At 46.2% G+C, this 20,829-nt stretch overlaps 1 protein-coding gene across 2 annotated transcripts in view; it reads right to left on the reverse strand.

Annotated features, from left to right (window-relative positions):
• nbr1b (NBR1 autophagy cargo receptor b) overlaps window positions 1-14,802 on the reverse strand; it is a 38,942-nt gene extending 24,140 nt beyond the window's left edge. The window contains exons 1-17 of one of the 2 annotated variants that reach the window (XM_030340097.1): window positions 14,544-14,802; window positions 13,350-13,412; window positions 11,791-11,809; window positions 11,654-11,676; window positions 8,930-9,160; window positions 8,718-8,795; window positions 8,236-8,615; window positions 6,793-6,918; window positions 5,379-5,588; window positions 4,680-4,839; window positions 3,829-3,912; window positions 3,396-3,581; window positions 2,769-2,885; window positions 2,007-2,082; window positions 1,653-1,748; window positions 1,082-1,264; window positions 493-711 (exon numbers count right to left, since the gene is read on the reverse strand). In XM_030340097.1, the coding sequence (XP_030195957.1) occupies window positions 493-711; window positions 1,082-1,264; window positions 1,653-1,748; window positions 2,007-2,082; window positions 2,769-2,885; window positions 3,396-3,581; window positions 3,829-3,912; window positions 4,680-4,839; window positions 5,379-5,588; window positions 6,793-6,918; window positions 8,236-8,615; window positions 8,718-8,795; window positions 8,930-9,160; window positions 11,654-11,676; window positions 11,791-11,809; window positions 13,350-13,412; window positions 14,544-14,645 (2,353 nt within the window). In that variant the 5' untranslated portion in view covers window positions 14,646-14,802. The remainder of the gene's footprint in view (window positions 1-492; window positions 712-1,081; window positions 1,265-1,652; window positions 1,749-2,006; window positions 2,083-2,768; window positions 2,886-3,395; window positions 3,582-3,828; window positions 3,913-4,679; window positions 4,840-5,378; window positions 5,589-6,792; window positions 6,919-8,235; window positions 8,616-8,717; window positions 8,796-8,929; window positions 9,161-11,653; window positions 11,677-11,790; window positions 11,810-13,349; window positions 13,413-14,543) is intronic. The other variant, XM_030340106.1, reaches the window with a different exon arrangement.
• Window positions 14,803-20,829: the final 6,027 nt, after the last annotated feature.

Below are 20,829 nucleotides of genomic sequence, written 5' to 3' on the forward strand. Positions count from 1 at the left end.
CAGACCCAGTCCACCTACAGTCCAGGCTCCCTCCCCAGGGCAGACCCAGTCCACCTACAGTCCAGGCTCCCTCCCCAGTGCAGACCCAGTCCACCTACAGTCCAGGCTCCCTCCCCAGTGCAGACCCAGTCCACCTACAGTCCAGGCTCCCTCCCCAGTGCAGACCCAGTCCACCTACAGTCCAGGCTCCCTCCCCAGTGCAGACCCAGTCCACCTACAGTCCAGGCTCCCTCCCCAGTGCAGACCCAGTCCACCTACAGTCCAGGCTCCCTCCCCAGTGCAGACCCAGTCCACCTACAGTCCAGGCTCCCTCCCCAGTGCAGACCCAGTCCACCTACAGTCCAGGCTCCCTCCCCAGTGCAGACCCAGTCCACCTACAGTCCAGGCTCCCTCCCCAGTGCAGACCCAGTCCACCTACAGTCCAGGCTCCCTCCCCAGGGCAGACCCAAGGCCCTTCTCCCCGGGGTGGGGGTTCCACGGTGCGGCCGTTACCTGTGAGCCTGCGCTCCCCCATCAGCGTGGCCCTGGAGGGGCCCGGGGCCGAGCCGGGGCCGGCGGGGGGGCCCGCGGACAGCGGCCCCGGGAGGCAGGCCTTCAGGGGGGTGGGGAGGGACGCCTTCAGGCCCGAGGGGCAGCTGTCCGGGCTCCGGTCGCTGTGGGGGCTCTTCACACACAAAGACACCGAGCCGCCCTGGGCCGCGGGCCGTACCACTGTGAGGAGGGGAGGAGGGGGGTTTAGGAGGACTCCTAAAAGGCATCCGCTTATTATGGAATTTATAAGTCATAAGTTATTTATAAAGCCAAACCAAGATTTTCTGGATAATTACCCTCGCTAATTTTTAACTCTTTTTTTTTTTTAATTTATTTAAAAAAAAATTAACACAGAACATCTCAAAAGAAGGAGAGAGGCAAACAGCAAAACATCATGCATAACAATACAATTCTAAAATAACTTTAATCGAAACATGTTTAATATCATATATTTTCTATATAATTACAAATAGATTTCATAATGAAAGTGATAGTAAAATGATCAAACTCGCTCCACTACTGATTGCTCGGACTCCGTCCAGCCCGCTACCTTTGCCGTGGCCGGGGCGTGTCCCTCGGACAGGGGCGTGGTCAGGGGCCTCCTCCAACGTCAGAGAGCCAATCACGGTCTCACACACAAACTGGGTCCCGCTGAGGTCGCCTCCCCCTTCCTCCTGGGCAGGCACGCCCCCACCACTCCCCTCCGCTCCTGGCCCCTCCCCCTTTGGTGCATCTTGGGAAAAGAGTGATTGGATGAGCAAGGGGGGCCCCCCCGAGTAAAGACCCCGCTTTCCGTCCTAGTGAAGGGGTGCACAACTCGCATGAGACACACCCGTGTCTATCGACATTGTTCGGGGACATTCCTGCAGGTAGAAAAAGAGCCGGCTGATACAAAAACGTTACGGCGGCCGTCTTTTATGAAGGGGTGCGGGCGGGGGGCCGGTCGCCGAGCTCCATGGCGGATGTTTTGGCGTGGTCATGAATGTGTGACAGCGACCGGCGTGTTCTGAAATGCAGGCATGGAGGCAAAGCTACTCTAACGAAGGCGGCCGGTTCCATCCCCCGGGGCCCGGTCCAAGACGGGGCCCTCCCCGGGCGCCCCCAAAAAAAGCCTCAATTACCCGTGGAGCCAGTGGCGCCCTCAGACTCCGCCTGGATCAACCCCAAAGGGGAGGAGCTCCCGTCCTGTGGGGGGGGACACACGTCTGTAGGGGCCACTGGACGGACAGGAGGGTGGGAGGACGGGGGGGGGGGGTGGACGGATGGATGGGTGCAAAGGTCGATGGATGAATGTGGGAATGAAAGAGAGAGAGAGAGAGAGAGAGAGAGAGAAAGCACGTTTATTGAGGTCGGCTGTGGCAGGAGGCGGAGACGTTGTCCGGGTGTGTGGGCGGCGGAGAGCGTGTGCTGGTGATGGGTGAGGGTCATGTTGGAGGGGGGGCGGGGGTGTGGGGGGTGAGGCTGTAGGGTCTTACCTGCGGGCGAGGTGTTGGGGACGCTCTCCAGCTCCTGCACAATGTTGATGTCCAGCAACTCAAAGGACAAAAGGTCCTGACACGGGAAAGAGAAGAAAGACAGTCCACACGACGAATGGAGATCTCAGATTGAAGCATAACATTATGAACCCCTCACTTCTTGGTTCTTTCCCATTCCGATTGGCCAACCATCGCAACCAGGACGTAAAGGACACTACAAGCCAGTATATAATATAATATTTACGCTCTACGTCTATGTAGGGCTGGGCGATTAATCAAATTTTTATCACGATTTCGATTTTAGCGTCAAACGATCAAAAAATTAACATAATCGAGTTTTTCGTTTTCTTTTTTTTTTTTATGTTTTATAGAAAGGGCAGAACAGCTGAATACATATCTGTATATCATTTTAGATTTGAACACTTTCTTTTTGACCATTTTGTGTATTTTCTTAAGGCGGAATGTCAAAGTCCTCAGTTACAAAGTATTTTTTGGGAGAGACATGCTGAATAAATACAGCATGTTTTCAAACTCAAAAAATCTGTTTGAATAATCGTGATTTCAATATTGACCAAAATAATCAGGATTATGTTTTTTCCCATAATCGAGCAGACCTGCGTCTATGTATTCTTGATCAGGAGATCTGTGCGTGTGGCTGGGTACCAAACCCAAATACTTACATAAAAAGAGTTAACCAAGTGTTAGTGGCGCTGGCAGCGCTACTGAACCTGTTCCACTGAAGACCCAAAGTGGATGCCCTACCTGTGCAGTGAGCAGGTCCACAGACGGGATGTAGTACTCCTCCTGGTCCACCGAGACCAGGGCCTGGTCCCGGGTCGCAGGGCAGGGGTTCCCGTCCTTGGACATGGGGTTCTTACCCTGTGGACGGAAGGCCTTTTTAAAATATATATTTTAGGCCAGGGGTTGTCAAAGTTTGGACAGCTGAGGGCCAATTTAGGAACCCAAAATTTGACTGAGGGCCGCCAAAGGAAAAAAAAACTGGCGGGAAACGCCGTCAGCATCCCAGTGGTGAAAATAAAACATTGCACCGTGGACCTCTGGGAGTGGGGTCAAGTGAGGTCTAAATCACGAAACTGAGGTTCATCTTTTCAAAGTAATGAACAGTCGGATTAAAACTAACAAATGTAAAAGGATTAAATTGAAAACTAGAGAGAATATACTTTTTTTTCTGTATGTCATTGCGGGCCGGCAGGAATGTTTCTGCGGGCCGCCATTGGCCCGCGGGCCTCAATTTGAGGACCAATATTTTAGGCCATTTAGCAGACGGCGGAGTCAGCCACGCAAGTTGATTGGTTGATTGAATCAATCCATCCATCCATCCATCCATCCGTCCGTCCGTCCATCGCCACGGTAACCGGGGTCCGTTACCTGTGGGGTGACGCAGGGCGAGACCAGGATCCCGTCGGCCATCATGGCGGCGGGGGCCTGGGGGTCCACCACGATGCTGCACCACACCCGGGGCCCGAACTGCTCCCCGGCGTGGGCCAGCCGCCAGTGGGAGGTGTAGGAGCCCTCCACGCTGGGGGCGCACAGGGCCACGCTCACCACGCCCACCTACACACACACAGGGGCCACATACACACACAGGGGCCAGGTTACACAAGGGCCCGGGGCCACACACACACACAGGGGCCGGGTTACATAAGGGGCCGGGGCCACACACACACACAGGGGCCGGGTTACATCAGGTCGTTGCAGAGCAAAGTCTGAATATTTGGGAGATATTTGGAGACTTTTTTGGGCATTCAGCCATTCATCTCGTCTTATAATGTCATATCTGGGGGCCGGAGTCTTGTCTCACCTGACCGGGTTGGAGGAAAGGAACGGACACTTCCCTCCAGCGATCGCCAGAACCCACGGCAAGGTTCCCCCACATGAACTTGAGCTGCAGGGCACAACAGGGAGCAAGAGGACCGGACATCATCAGGTACGATACGATGACAATAACCAGGTAGCATGACGGCATGAGGCATGAGGCATGATCGAGCTCTGATACCTCGGACGAAAAATCACAACTTCTGCTTCTTTGGTTGATTTTTATTATAAAACACATAATTTATTCATGTGATCATCCATTCTCCTTCTATTATAGGTGCTATTGAATTTGCACTTAAGGTCGGAAGGTTGACAGAAGAGACAAAGTCAAGTTAACTGTATTGGTTGAGCCCTTAATTAAAGCAACAGTCTGAAAGGGTTTCACAGACCATATTATACTACCCCCCCCCCCCCCCTCCCCAACCCTTACACAGGAAGCTAACTCCTTAAGAAGTTTATCCTCGGTGCAGCTTTGGTTCGGTCGCCGGAGGATCCATAAGAGGGGGTTACCATGGAAACGGGAAACCCGATATCAGACTGCAGACACAGCTCACAAACAAATCACTCCTGCCTTGATTTTCTGATGAGTCACACGACGTCCATCTGCTGGGTTTGGGTCTAGTTTCAAAACCTGCTGCTGTTCTTTTCATTTTTAAAACGTAATAATCTGTCTCATTGGTTACTGGTTACGGAAAATAGTCGGAATAGGTTCCAAATTAAAGGATGCATCAGCGATTCTGGGCCGAGACATAAATGAACATCGATCAACATCTGATCTTTCCTCACGATCGGCTAGCTGCCTTTGCTCCGAGATCCGAGGGGGGGGGGGGGGGGTACCTTGGTGTCGGCGTTCCAGCTGGCCGTGCCCGTGTTCCTCATCTTCCAGTACTTGATGAACTTGGTGGCGGGGCGGAGCCGCGTCCCGTCGGGAAGGTTCTCGTCCAGGAACACCGCCGTCATGGCGGGCGCCGCCAGCGGACACGGGCGCTTTGGACGTCTGCGGAGAAAAGGGGGGGGGGGGAGGGGGGGGTAGACCGTCAGAGGAACGGCACACCGGGGCGCAAACTGAAATACGGTCCGATTTTGTGTTTTTTGCCAAACGTTTGAGAAAAATACTGTTTGAGATGAACCGTGGAATAAGGACGGTGCGCTCTAACCCCATGCATCCCATCCAGTCTTTAATAAAGATCTTTTTACCTCACTTAACTATTCTATTCACTTCACATATCTTATCCCATTCCTTGTCCTCTGCTGCTGCTCCACAATGACACACACAGACCTTCTCCCAGTGGCTATCCTTCCTTCCCTCTTATCTCTTTTATCCTTCCCTTTGTTCCTTTCTTTGTATCTCCCTTCACCTCATTCTACTCTCATCTTCGTTCTTGTCTGTATTTTTTCCAGATTCCTTCCCGCCTATCTTCCTTCCTTCCTTCCTTCCTTCCTTCCCTCTTTCCTTCCCTCTTTCCTTCCTTCCTTCCTTCCTTCTGCTTTCCCATCTTACTTCGGTCCCTCCCTCCATCAGCTAGCTCCACCTACTCGGGGCTGTTGTGGTGCTGGGTGGCGCGGGGCTGCAGCAGGACGGGGGAGGAGCTTCCGTCGTGGTGGGAGGAGCTCCACTGCTGGCCCCGCCTCTCCATGCGCAGCTGCTTGCGGATCTCCTTCACCTCGGCCTTCAGCTGCCGCTTCTCCGCCTTCAGGCGCTGCTTCTCCGCCTTCCGGAAGCTTCGGTCGCCCCGCCGGTAGAACCTGGTGCACGCAGATATATCACGAATAACATTGAATTACATTTCTTACATTACAATAAAATCAATAACCTCTTACCAACTTATGGTATGTTGTACGTCCTGGCACTTAAAAATGTACTTTTTGTAAGTCGCTTTGGGTAAAAGCGTCTGCTTAAAGGGTAATTCCGCTGTAAAATGGATTTGGCATATGTTTTGTATGATAACGAGTTGAAACTTTCGTTTTGGAGCACAAAAAACGCATATAGACGCTTTCTTCAGTTGGCTGTTTTTAGCTGTTTTTAGTCGGGCTACTTCTAGCCTTTTAAGTGGTTTAAAATAGCGATTTCGTTTTTACCATAACCACTGCCCCCTTCGTTCCAAGTTTATAGCGTTTTGATAGAATCAGCTAAAAACAGCCAACTGAAGAAAGCGTCTATATGTGGTTTTTGTGCTCCAAAATAAACGTTTCAACTCGTTATCATACAAAACATATCCCAAATCCATTTTACACCGGAATTACCCTTTAATGCCCAAAATGTAAACGTAAAAGTAACAATATGAGGTAATATGACATAATATAATGAATCACATGAATTATAAAATACACTTTATAGATACAAATATATACATTGAAACATTTATAAATGATTTGCATTTTAATAATTAAATTACGATTAAGAATCACAAAAATACTTTGTATTTACGTTTACATGTTCTAATTATAAAAATAGAAGGGCCTTGCTTGTAAAGCACGGTGTACGCCATCCAATGGAGGGCCAGACGTGACACAACACGACTGATCGCTCTCATAGAGGAGCGCTGGGTGGATTGGGGGGTGGGGGGGGGGGGGGGGGGTAATGGGAGGAAGGCATGCTGCAGTATCACTGCGTGGCCTCAAGGACAGCGTGCTGCTGCCCGGTCGGCATCACCGTGGTTAATCACCAGATAACGCCCGGGAAGAAGTGTGGGGAGGAAGCATTTCAAAGAAGTGGCTGCAGGTCCAAAGTACCAAGAGCCAGGGGTTGAGTCAAGGAGAAGGAGGGGTGGAGGGGAGGAGAGAGGGAGGGGAGGAGAGAGGGGGGGAACAGAGAGGGAGATAGAAGGAAGGGAGCAGGAGAGAGGGAGGGAGGGAACAGGGAGGGAGGGAGGATATTGTTGGTCTAGCATCTAAATCTTCCTCTCTTCTCCTTCCTCTCTTCTCCTCTCTTGGCAGCTGTTCCACGTACCTGCTGTGGTCCGGGGCCGGCGAGCCGTGCTCGGGGATGGAGAGGGGCGTCCGGGCCCTCACCAGGTTGTGGCTGGGATCATGGGAGAAACTGCAGGGCTCGCACAGAGTACAGGAGGTACACACACTGGGAGGAGAGAGGGAGAGGGAGAGAGAGAGGGAGGAGAGAGAGAGAGAGAGAGAGAGAGAGAGAGAGAGAGAGAGGGAGGATGGAGAGGGAGAGAGAGGGAGAGAGAGAGAGAGAGAGGGAGGGAGGATGGAGAGGGAGAGAGAGGGAGAGAGAGAGGGGGAGAGCAGAGAATAGAGAGACAGAGACAGCGACAGAGAGAGAGGGGGAGAGAGAGCGAGAGAGAGAAGAGAATGAGAGAGCGAGAATGAGATAGCAAGAATGAGAGCGAGAGAGAGAAAGAGGGAGAGAGCGAGAGAGAGGGAGTGAGAGAACGAGAGAGAATAAAGAACAATGAATACATGGAGGAGATGAGTCAGGCTGTCCTGAGGCTTCAATTACCAAGGAATGAAAATGCTTATTCTGCCAGTTCTGCCTCAGCCATCCACTTTACATGGACTGTATCTGTGTTTCTGGCTTTAAAGGAGCAGACTTGAGCTTTCCAAAGGCTGGCTTTATTTTTTTCTAGAGACGTAATGTAAATACACGGCATGAAATCCTTTTTTTGCCTTGGGTGAACGGGGGATTTCTCCGTCTCTAGAGCACACCACTGATCTGACCTGGCCCTAGTTCCCATAGATCCGACCACTAGTCAAAACTCAAGCAACACCTTTCCCTAACCCTAACCCTCTAGTCTATCAACAATATTCAAACCTTAAATCAATTGCCATCAATTCGCAGATTCTATTATATTTTTTGCATTCTATTCTCACCGACCACTAGTGTATCCAATTAATAATTTAAATTTTGCATTTCAGCATCACAGCTGACCGCAGACTCGGCACAAACACTAAGTAGACACACTCAGATTGGTTGAATGTGAGGCCATAACATTGCGTTGTGTCCATTCACAATTCACACCTACTCACTGTGCAAAGCACTCTGGATGTCTTGAAGTGCGCCATACAAACGCAATCATCATAATCATTATCCTTGATAATATTCGATTTTTAATGTGCCTACTGTTCAAGTAGGCACATTAAAAACACCAAGTTCAGTTCGCTCTGAACTTGGTTATCGTTATAATGACCCCCCTCAACGATAAATGATGTGTTGCAGACACACATTCACATTGCCAATGTGAATGTGCCTAGGTTGTCTTTTACAGCCTGCATCTGTTCCCTGTGTTGTAACTTGTGTTTCTGTGTCGATGCTGTGTTTCCCTCCGTTTCGATGTGTCCTTTAGCTAGCTGCTGCCTTTCTTGGCCGGGGCTAACATGCAACGGAGACTACTGTCTCAATGGGAGTACCCTGGTAAAACAAAGGATGGAGACTGACCTGCACTGGTAGCCCCCGCCCGCCGTCTGCCCTCTGCAGGAGGAGCAGTGCGGTGCGGAGGAGGAGGAGGAGGAGGAGGAGGCGGAGGAGGCCGAGGAGGAGGTGGGCACGCCGGGGAGCACTGAGGTGGGCACCTCGGGGGCCTGGTGGTGGACGTCGGCTACCGCGATCACGTTGGCCCCGCCCCCGCCGCCGCCGCCGCCGCCCCTGGCGCCGGGGCCGCCTGGGGGCCCGCCTCCGGCCCCGGACCCCCCCCCACCTCCTCCTGCTCCGGGCGCGCCCCCGGACGAGCCCCCCCCCATGGGCTTGTGGATGCAGCACTGGCCGGAGAACTCGCGGCAGATCTTCTCCACCGCCTCGCGAACCACCTGGTCCTTAAACTGGAGGGAGGAGGGAGGGGGGGAGAGGGAGAGAGAGAGGTTCACGTTCAGTGCATTAACATCGAGGTGTTTGCCCTAGCGCGTCGTGGCAGTGGTCCTCACCTTCTCCATGTAGGAGGTGAACCAGGCCGGCGGGGTCTTGTCCTCCTCTCTGCTCCCCTTCAGCTCCTTGAGGATCACCTTAAGGATCACATCACAACCCCCCCTATTTCAGCTCAGAGTCAAACCCTCAAAAAAGACGACGGATCCAAATCCATTTCATACTTTATGCCTCCGCCATCTTAATGTGAGCGGGGGGGCGGCCCTGAGCTCACCATGCCCTGCTCCGGCACCGCTGCCTGGACCTTGCGGCTGACCACCTGCGTGAGGGCGGGGCAGTGGGTGATCTGGGGGGGCCGGAACCCCCTCTTGGGCTCGGCCCCGCCGGCCCGGGGGGCCAGGGCCGGCGCGGGCAGTGTGGCGGCGGGGGCGGCGGGCACCCGGGTGGGCTGGCCCCGCGTCTCGTACACGTTCATGTGCAGGCGGTTCCCCTGTCTGGCGGCGCTCTGTGGGGGAGAGGGGGGAGGGGGGGAGGTAGGGCTGAACGACTACATCGAAGTCAAACCGACAGCGCAATCTAGTAGATCGGGACGTGCAAATCACAAAGGCTGCGATTAATAAAAAATTGAACTTTTTGGTGGATTTGTTACTCCTATTGACTGGAGATCCGTAAGATTCGTATTGATTCTTTCGTTTACAATTCAATAGTTAACTAAAGGCGCAATAATATCAATTCATGCATCAATTCATCTCAACACATAGGCCTGTCCTGAATGAAAGAACTGTTAATATGTTGACTGCTCCCAATGTTGTGTTGGTCATACTATAGAAGGATTGATGCTTGTTTAGTGAATAATTCAGGACATATGGAACTTTTACAGAAAAATCGCATACTAATTTGCAATATTGGTCGAAAATAATCGCAATTCGATTATTTCCCCTGATCAATCAGCCCAAGGAGGTAGCTAGTTATTCCCCCTCGTTAGGGCTCCTTAGCTAGGTTATGTTGCTAATGATGGGATTCATTGTGTTATTCAAATGGAATGGGTGACAACTTAGTCCAAATGATTAAAGTAATTTCATCAAGAGGTCATTTATCAAGGCATTAATTCAGTTTTAGCTAGCTAGCAACTGAATTGCTGCCCATAATGTTTGGCAATATTTCAGTGCCCACTAGCTAGCTAGCTACCAGTAAAGTCGTCATTGTATATAGGTATATGTTGTTTGGCACAATGTATTTTTGCACATTGAGGGAATAAACACATCAAGTCACCAGCGTTGACTTGATATGTAGTGATCAACGCACTCACATGCCAGTACTGATCACCTGCTCTGACTAGCAATTCTACCAACTCTGCAATATATTGTTTTAAACATTATCCACCTGTTTCCTAATGTCAGGAGATTTTGTCGGGGAAGGAGATTATAATAAATGGGTGTGCATTCTTTAATACATCCAATTTTCCCTGGAAATGTTACTTGTTAAACGTTCAACGTGTAAGATTTGGCCGAATCAGTCCCCCCCACTCCGAGCAAATAAGGAGCAGCTTATTTGCTTAAATGTGGTCGATAGGGTTTACATGCTTAAATGTGGTCGATAGGGTTTACATGCTTAAATGTGGTCGATAGGGTTTACATGTTTAAATGTGGTCGATAGTGTTTGAATGTGGTCGATAGTGTTTAAATGTGGTCGATAGGGTTTACATGTGGTCGATAGTGTTTAAATGTGGGCGATAGTGTTTAAATGTGGTCGATAGGGTTTACATGTGGTCGATAGGGTTTACATGTGGTCGATAGTGTTTAAATGTGGGCGATAGTGTTTAAATGTGGTCGATAGGGTTTACATGTTTAAATGTGGTCGATAGGGTTTAAATGTGGTCGATAGGGTTTAAATGTGGTCGATAGGGTTTAAATGTGGTCGATAGGGTTTACATGTGGTCGATAGTGTTTAAATGTGGGCGATAGTGTTTAAATGTGGTCGATAGGGTTTACATGTGGTCGATAGGGTTTACATGTGGTCGATAGTGTTTAAATGTGGGCGATAGTGTTTAAATGTGGTCGATAGGGTTTACATGTTTAAATGTGGTCGATAGGGTTTAAATGTGGTCGATAGGGTTTAAATGTGGTCGATAGGGTTTAAATGTGGTTGATAGGATTTACATGTTTAAATGTGGTCGATAGGGTTTACATGTTTAAATTTGGTCGATAGTGTTTAAATATGGTTGATAGGGTTTACATGTGGTTGATAGGGTTTACATGTGGTCCATAGGGTTTACATGTGGTCCATAGTAGTGTTAAATGTTCAGTTCCCTCTCTCTCCACCTCATCCCTCACTCTCCACCTCAAGCTGGTGTGTGGTGAGCGTTCTGGCGCCGATTGGCTGCCGTGCATCACCCAAATGGGTGCTACATACTGGTGGTGGTTAGGCGTCACTGTAGGCGTCTTTGAGTGTCTAGAAAAGCGCTAAATAAATTCAATGAATTATTATTATTATTATTATTATTATTACCAGAGAGTGGTGGTGTCTAGCCCTATCGTATTCTAAATGGGCTGACCCTCATGAAAACAAACAGCTAGCTCAGCAGACATATTAACACTGTCAGAAACGTTATACCATCTACCTTTATAAGCTATCGTAACATAGCCGTTTAACTTACCAGTATAAAAATAACATTGCGAGTTCAGCATCAAACTTAATACCATCAACCACTTAGAGCTGTCTACAGCGGTGGAAAGCAACACCGATGTAAACCTCTGCTTCTATTTCTATCCATTATATTCTTTGGTGCAAGAGGGTGACAAGAGGGTTAGCTGGCAGGCTGCTAACTTAATTTAATATCGCTGCAACACATTGCATAGACATCTTTGATATAGCGTTAAAAACTATTAGTCATTCACATTTTGTTGATAATTACACACACCTTTGAATAATAGCGATGAATAATCAAGGTACATCTTTAAATCAAAAAAATGAATAACCGGATGAATCCGACGCTTACCTTCAAAGCTTCTTCATACTCAGCTGGAAAAGAACCAAGAACAATTATAAAGACGGATTTTTAACTACTCCTGCTACTCTTTCATGCAATTAAATCAGAATATAGTTTGTAAGATGTTTTTCAGAGCTTTAACTCACCCTGACTGTTGATGGATACCTGAAGACAGAAAAGAACAGAAGAGGAGGTGTTAATTACAACTAGGTATCCTTGATTCAATGAATTCAGGGTCAAGCCAACCTCTATATTTTATTATTAGTTGAGGATTCATAAACTGAGATTTATCAGAATCAGGACATAACCAACAGCAAGGAACAATTCTAGGGCTTCAGGTATTACAGAACACATCAAAGCTCTCAAGACCTTTACATATTTAGCTGAGTTAAAGTTGATTTCATGGCGACCGAAGCATACGTTTGTGTTTGGTTTTGATTTGGTTTGTGATGCGTTGTGGAAACCACCATGTTTTTTTTGCTTCACTATCGTTTGTTTCTGAGGTTTTATTGACCTCGGCCAAGGAGGGTGTGTTTGCCCGTTTCTGGGTGTGCCCGTCTGAGGGGGGGTAGGCATTTGGTGGGTGTGTTATTAATGCGTAGCACAAAAGGGGATTCATTCTTCGTGCCAATCGGTCATAAGGGGGCATCGTAGTGGGCGGGACCCATCACCATAAGGAGCATAACTTCACATTTGTCAAGGGTTCATGATGATGTTTGGGGGACCTCCCCCCACACAGTTCAGGATTTCTTTAACCTCTCTGTAGGGGAACTTTTGGGGGGGGTCCTCAGACTCGGCTCAGAGCAGCCAATAGGCCCCCTTCTAGGCAAACTTCTGTCAAGCTGATTCCTTTTCTGACCGGGGCTATACATTCAGACGTAAAGAAAACATTTAGACAAGGGAGAAGGAATCGATCATTGGAATGAGTCAGGCCATCCCAATCTCACCCGCACACTGAGGAAAGGAGCCGTGACGGATAATATCATGGAATTCATGGATAATACGGTCATAATGGACGAGGCGAAGAGGAAATTGACACAGTGAGCATGAGTAGAGGAAAAGAGAGTGACCAAGCATGATGCCGCCTGAGAGCGAATCTCGCAATGGCTTTTTAGTCGTCGGGCGAGAGCTTCGGGAAATCAGAGGCTGCAGGACAGATGCTGAGATGGCCTACTTGCTGATGAACTAGTGAGTAATAGGAGGTGGCTCACTATGCCTCGGTTGGTCTCGGCTTGATGTTCGACGTGTAAGGGGTCAACTCTTACACGTCTTACACGTTTACCTATTTAGCTATATTTTCTGGCGGCCATGGTCTCTCAGCTCTTCGTGTCGGAGCCCGAAAGTAGAAAATAAAGCTAAATATGTAAAGGTCTTGAGAGAATTGTATTCCCACAAGCCAAGTCAGCCCATTTTGAAGCAACGCACTCCGTGACAGAGACGCAGGGCTTTAAGGCTTCATGCCACGTCTCCAGCAATGACAAGGTCTACGACACTGCCTTAAATGTTAAATGAAACCTAAGGGGTACTCAGGCACAAAAATACAAATTCTTACATATTGCTGAGGTGAAAGTACACGTATGTTTAACTTGTGGCTTTTCTCCCTAGCCTTTCATGACGATTGTCATATTGAAACCCGGGAATGATTACATTATAAAACACGTTATAAAACAACAAGACAAGCAACAAAGATGTGACGTTTCCGCACCTCCTCATTCTCCTCGTCAAAGTAGGTGACCTGGAGGTGACACAGGCCGAAGGAGCGCTTCACCTGGGGAACAAAACAAAACATGTCTCTCACACACAGGGTACATGGGGATAGGTGAGCCTTATGAGATCCTAGAAATAAAACCTGTAATTCAACTAGGATTGCATATAGGCACGCCACATTGCATTTTGATAATCATTTCCTCAAATGTTATGATTTCCGGTTCCCACTCACAAATATAGTTTCCTAATAATGTGCTAGTATACTTTGCTGTACTAACACGTAGGCTAGACATTTTCAAGAATTTATTTCATCAAGTAATTTGTTTTGGTTTAATTTGATTAAAATAACAGAACATTACTGTCACACTATTATGCCTATCTCTTGTGTGATTCTTCACTGGTAATGTACACCAAATTAAGTCTTCCCGTTATGAAAGGAGCTAAAAGTTAGGGACCCAATAGACCCCACATACTCTCTGAAGTATGTAATTCTGTTCTGTTCATTACCAAAGCCATAAGCTTTGTGCTGATGAACAACACAATTGTTGTTCTTCAGCTAATGCGTAGACTATTCCCCATCACTCCCAACCCTCATTCTCTTTCTCTCATTGTGGTCCTCTTCCTCTCCTTTACACTTGCTTAAGGGCCACTATCAACTGTTGTAATCATACCGTTACCTAGACAGGGAAAGATCAGGCTTTAGTACATTTGTTAGTTTGTTTATTCTAAAAAAGGAAGAATGTCAAGCCATATCGTGGCTACGGCTTTTCAAAGAATGATTATGAGATGTTGTAAGATAAAAAGGCCTGCTATTCAAGACAGGCGAGTGGGATTAAGCCATACGATCCCATGTACAGTTCAGACACACACACACACACACACACACACACACACACACACACACACACACACACACACACACACACACACACACACACACATACATATGCACACATACACACACTGTACAACTAATATCCATCGTCAGATCCCGTCGATGAGACAGCATAGCGAAGCATCACCACTCACTACTAAACCCATCGATTCGGCTCGCTAAAAACACCAGACATACCAGTCTACTCTCGACAGATGGCTTGGTGGGAGCACCTCTATAGTAAGGAATGATCAGTGTTGCATAAAAATGCAAAAGGTTATCACGTCAAAGGATGTATCTGACCCCCTCCCAGCTCACCATGGCCTCCATGGTCTCCCAGCTCTTCGTGTCGGAGCCCGACAGCAGAAAATTCTTCGCATTTCCCCTGAAATTCACCTTTAGATTAATATAGAAGTCCATAGTTTCGGACTGCTGCGCTTTAAAACATATTAAAAACGTGTCTGGTGCATTGAATTGCTGGCGCAATGTCACCAATTCCGTCAGTCACTTATCCGTGGGGATCAGACGTAGGGTATTTTCTGTTTACATCAGCGGACTGAACACGCCCACATAGGGACCACCTGTCCGGAAAACCTACTCCATCGACTTCACGACCGTTGTTGCTGCGTGAAATAGCGCAGTGGCAGCGCAATTGAACTCTGGTCGAGAGGACGTCAGTGTTGCGTTCTCCGTCGTCTGTTTGCATTACAGGAAAATCGATTTAACATGCGAGCAAGGGTGATTGCCATTAGAATATAGCTGAATGCCATTTGAAGCATTCAGCTATATTTTTCAGTTTGCTTGTAACAATATATATATATATAGGCCTATATATATATATATATATATATATATATATATATATATATATATATATATATATATATATATATATATATATATATATATATATATATATATATTTGGACAATCATACATACATCCTTATGGAATATATCTATTCATCAGCATTGTAAACAGCTGGCAACTATGCCAGATAGGGTAGTATGGCCCAATCCCAATATCCGGACTCACGGACTCACAGACTTTATTGCGGGTTCTCGCAAAATTATTAAGTGCTGACCCAATGTTCGGCCAAATGTAGCCCGTTCTGATTTATGTTTAGTAGGCCCGATGTGTAGGCCAATAATCTCCTAAATTTTTCAATACATCCATTATGCTGTTAAAAAAAATTAACAATTATATTTTCTAATAGGCCTATCAATAAATTGCTGTAGCCGATTGTTTTCATTGCATTTACAAAAGAACAAAAAAATAAAAAAGAATTCCCAAACCGGCAATCGTCAGCAACAGCTTAGTCATTAAACATTGCCAAGGTAACATGTGCTCTCGTGAAGTGCTGTCCCAATCCCATATATACCTATCTGAGCCCTTGTGGCCTCAAACACTCGCTCACTTAGCTCCTGAGATCAATTAAGTCTGTGAGTTCTTAGTCCTTAGTCCTCAGGCCTCACTTTGGGATTGGGCCTATATGTATTAAGTGTTATAGCTGAAAACACGTACTATCGTACTGAGGCAAAAACAGTGCATTTAGTGCATTTAGCAGACACTTTTATCCAAAGCAACTTACAATAATTACGTTTGTCATAAGAAGTGAAACAATATATCGCTGTCGGTATGTCAAGATGTTCATAGAACCAAGTGCCAAGCACTAATGGCCGATTCAGACTACCCGATTCTCAGACATTCCTCCACGATTTACCATGTCACACTATACGATCACAGAGTCAGGAAATTGGGCCTTGTCTCGTCGTAAGACTGGCCACACTACAAGATTCTCAGACATTCCTCCACGATTTAAAGCTATACTGTACGATGTGAGAGAGCTCGCATGATTTGAAATTAGCTTCTCTTCGGAGTTCCGTTTAACTCCTCCCCCACCCTTCAGGACTCCCTGCCCCAACCCCTCGACACAGAGCCGTGCACGAGCGCTAATGCTGCTTACGGCTTACTTCAACGGCAACCATTGCGTCACTTTTCAGGCCATTCAACTCCCTCAGCTGTCGCCATCGCTGAAAAGCGAATCCAATATTTATTCTCGTTTTTCCTCGAGCATTCTCCAACTTTTTTTTTGTTGCTGCCTTTTCATTTTCTGTCTTTCTTTTTCTTGCCTTTTTAAAAGGATGAACCGGGGCAAGTAACGGTGGCAGTTGTAACTTCTGTTATTTTTCTTCCATCGTGTTAACGTTGTAGGCTCACTAGGTCTAGTCCACTGTCATGAACTACTATGATAACAACGCTTTCTTTGCCCTCCGTGAACGCGCTCAGGCCGGCACAGGCTCGTATACAGAGGGGAGAGAACGCGCAGGGTTGTGATTGGTTCTTTAGATTCGGGTACAATGTCTCCGATTGGTAAGCATTTTAACAGGTTTATAGCAGATACAGAATTCGTTTTTTTTTCGCTTCTTTTTCATTGCCCATAAGTTATTTATTGCTGTCAGGATGTAAAAACCAATTTCAACAACATATTCAAAAGTGCATATCACTGAAAATCGTACAATATGCCTTTAACATGTCACACTATACGATCTCAGAGCCAGGAAATCGGGCCTTGTCTCGTCGTAAGACTGGCCACAGTACAAGATTCGAGGGTGCGATGCTCTCTACTTTGTATCATTCACGTTTGCAAGATATTTTGAAAATCTAAGATTTGGAACTAACATAAATGCTTTTTACATTTTTGTCATAAAGGTTCCAGTAGTTTTTATATCTGCTCAATGCGGCAATTCCTCACATAGTTGCGTTGCGCGTGACATGAAATATACAAAGTAGACGCAGCAACAACGTAGCCTAGCAACAAAGCGTCAACAACGGATCCCGAGTACCTAGCACTAGGCATTATGCTGGCGGTCCTCTGCACAGAGACGGAAAGGAACAAAAAGAAGAAAAGATTGTGGACTCGTTCTTGGGTTGAAAATGCAGGGACGTTGCTGCCGCCACATTTACACCAAAGTTGTCTCCATTATATTGCTCCATTTTCTATCGTTTTCTTTATTAGCATTCTTCTTGTTATTGATCGCATTCATTTTTGCAGTAGTTACTCCTACTCAGCGTAGTGCAGTGAAGTCAGTTGGTAAACACTGCGCGTGAGCTCCAGCTGTTCGCGGGCTTCCCTCACGCAACTGGGGGCGTGGTTCCCTCATGTCAACAATGGATACGTCATGCGATTCCCCAAAAAATTCTGACATGCCAAACTTTTCGTCGTGGGGTTTTCGAACGTCGCAGACGAAAGCATCGCAGATCGCAAGCATGTCACATTACAAGACCTCGTCTCGTCGCCGACCCGTCAAAATCGTGTACGATTCGCAAATTTGTCTGCGACGAAAGAATCGGGGCAAAATCGGGCTGAAATCGTGTAGTCTGAACGGGCCATTACAATCACTAGGCTAACCCATTCCTTGTATACAGTGATAGCTAGCTAATGCAGATGCTACACAAATAAGTATTATGAATAAATACATACAGTAAGTGCGTACATTAAGTAGGGGAGAGCCGGGTCGATTGAAACACGGGACGATTGAAACACAGCGATTTCCTCGAAAACCACCCAAGGCTTTCACGTCAAATTTCGTCACTACGTTCAGCACGGAAGCCTGACCAACCCCACGAAATTTCGTGTAATGACGTACCACCGTTCAAATGTTATCCCCCAAACCTGTTTTCGAGAGCGGAAACTAAAATCCTTCCTGCGGTAGTTTTTTTGTAATAAATAGTTGTGTTTTTTGTTTCATGCCATAATAATATGACTATACAACAGATGAATTAGTACTTAAACCTGTGTTAAAGTGTGCAATGTCAGTGTTTTGAAGTTTAGAGGTAAAAAAGGTTTAAGTGTCAGTAGTCGCTGTAGGGACGATTGAAACACTTGTTTCAAACGCAACAGGAGTCATGTTATCCGGTTGACGTGGTAGTTTTTGTTTCAAATAAATAAAGGATGTTCAACTGTGTATCCCTAAACATGACTTAGGATAGGGAAATAAGTAAAATTTATGCAAATTTAGTCGTCCAAAAGAAAATAGGTGAGTTTTAATCAAAACGTGCATCTTGACAATTACGCACGGGCCAAAAATATATTTTAACCTATTCATAGTATGCGGAATTATGTGAAATTTTAGCAATGACAAGTACACTACTGTGTTGTCCGGTATATTGCAAAAAAACAAGAGTAAGTTCAATAGTTTATTTTTAAAATATGCTGTTTCATTCGTCCCGCATGTGTGTTTCAAACGTCCCGACTAGGCGGGGCGTTTGAAACAGATGTCAACTTACTTTCAAAGTTAAAAGACAGCTCGATCATCCAACATATGTATTAAATTACACTTGTAACTAAGATAACACACATGTGAGTTGTTGATCACATGTTGAAATTATTTGTATACGTAACGTCATCTTTGAAAAAGACGTTTAACTGAAAAGTGTTTCAATCGACCCGGCTCTCCCCTTCCATGACGTACAACATACAATAGTGGGAGGGGGGATCTGGATGGCTATGCAGAGTCTAGGTGAACTCTGAACAGGTGAGTTTGAGTTTTTTGCGGAAGGTGAGCGACTCTGCGGTCCTAAGCAAGAAAAAGAAGGTGACGCACACTCTGAGTTCCAATAGTAAGAATGTTGTAATTGGTGATAACGTTTCGGCCTACAAAGAAATTCATCAGATCATATAGTACATTCGAGACAACAAATTCTCAGTCATATAGACTGGGTCTAGATTGTCAGCTGATCGCTTTCAAAGACACAGCCACATCGGTTAAGGACCTCATCAGATAGATCGGACTGGGAGTAGATCTTACCATAGCTTATTGTCATGGAGAAAATGAATGCAGATTTTTAGATTTGAGGTAATAAAGATAATAAATGCAGTTTATGAAAAAATCCTAGATATACAGAAAAATACATTAGGCCTACAGTTTCCGTTTTCAGATAGGACATCATAAATAACATCTTTATCCAATCTAAAATATATCAACATAAATATAGTAAGAAGGAAAGCCCGTTCCACCACTGTGCTTCCAAAACAGAAAAGAGTTGTGACTTTGCTGATCGACCTTTGCTTGCTCTTAGCGATGGCGTTAACAGACGTCCAGCTGAGCAGAGGTGGAAAGTAACTACTTACATTTACTCAAGTAAATGTATTGAGAAGATTTTTTTAGTTTTTCAGTAGTTTTTAAAAACCGAAGTAAGTTTTACTTAAGTAAGTTTAGGTTGAGGTATTGTACTTAGTTACATAATTTAAACCACACAAGTTAGAGAGTAAAAAATTACAGCCAAGCATATCGAGACAGAACGACAAGATGCATGCTGCATTGGACTGACAATTTCTGAGTTCAGCTAGCAACAAGCCTAGCTTTCAGCCATCACGGCAGTCAGACTAGGGTGTCAGAATGGATAATGGCTGACTGTCCTGTTATGTCAGACTTCAAAATTAAACTTCAGTTTAATTTCAGTTCAGGCTATTGAACAAATGATTCAGAGATTAGAGGAGTGTTGATATCACAGATGTCAAGCATATAGTGTCATGACACTCCTTCAAGTCAAAGTATAGGCTATAGACCAGGGGTCTCAAACTCGACTTACATGGGGGCCGCTGGAGGTAGAGTCTGGGTCAGGCTGGGTCCAATCAAGTATTCCACAAAGAAAAGGAGCACAATTTACCACATCAAAGTTAATGATCGGGCTATAATTAGATCACGTTGGCTAAGTAATCGTGGACAGGGGTGGAAACCGGGACATTTTAGCGTCCTTTGGTTTTGTCGGGACTCAAGACACGCAACTCAAAATTGGGACTGTCCCGGCAAAACCGGGACATCTGGTCACTCTATCACAAGTCATAAAAAAGCGTAGCAAGCCACTGTGCGTTTGACAACAACCCGCGGGCCGCACTAACACTAAACTTTGATACCAAGTTGGGGGCCACAAAATATCATCCCGCGGGCCTCAATTGGCCCCCGGGCCGCGAGTTTGAGACCACTGCTACTAAAATAGAAGGCCTTAATGTATGTTTAGTTGGGTTTGAAAAAAGCTAATTAAGTCATGATAACAAATATATTCAAGATAAGTTTTCAAGAGTTATCTTATGACAGGATGTAAAATTGCTATGACAGAATTTAAAATTGCTAAAAATCATTGTTCAAAGTTAACCCTGATTAGAGACTTTGGGGCTGTTTCCCAATGTCAAGGAATCATGCTCAACGGCCGCCTTTTTAAGGACGCTACGTCATAGAACGCCGACAAGCACTGTTCCAATGTTGAGGACACTCGAAATTCGTGCCATTTTCGCGTCCTTTGTTTTTGATAATTCCGAGTTTTTTCAAGGATGCATCGCTGGCTCCTAGACGAGCCAAAACTACCCACAATCCACTGCGTTCACACACTGCACGGGCTATTAAAAATGGCAGAGGGAAAGCAGTACACGTTCAAATGTAAGTGAAGTTATATTGAAGTTTTCAGAAATATTTTGTGCCATATTGGTTTTTATGTTTTTCATGTTAATGCAAATAATCAAGCTTAAAGACCTGTGCCACTTTTCAAACGTTTTTGCAACTTAATGATACGTTTCTTTATTTTGCATGGACGTAGCTGGTGT

Source organism: Gadus morhua, chromosome 2 (genome assembly GCF_902167405.1).
Source record: "Gadus morhua chromosome 2, gadMor3.0, whole genome shotgun sequence".
Lineage (NCBI taxonomy): Eukaryota > Metazoa > Chordata > Actinopteri > Gadiformes > Gadidae > Gadus > Gadus morhua.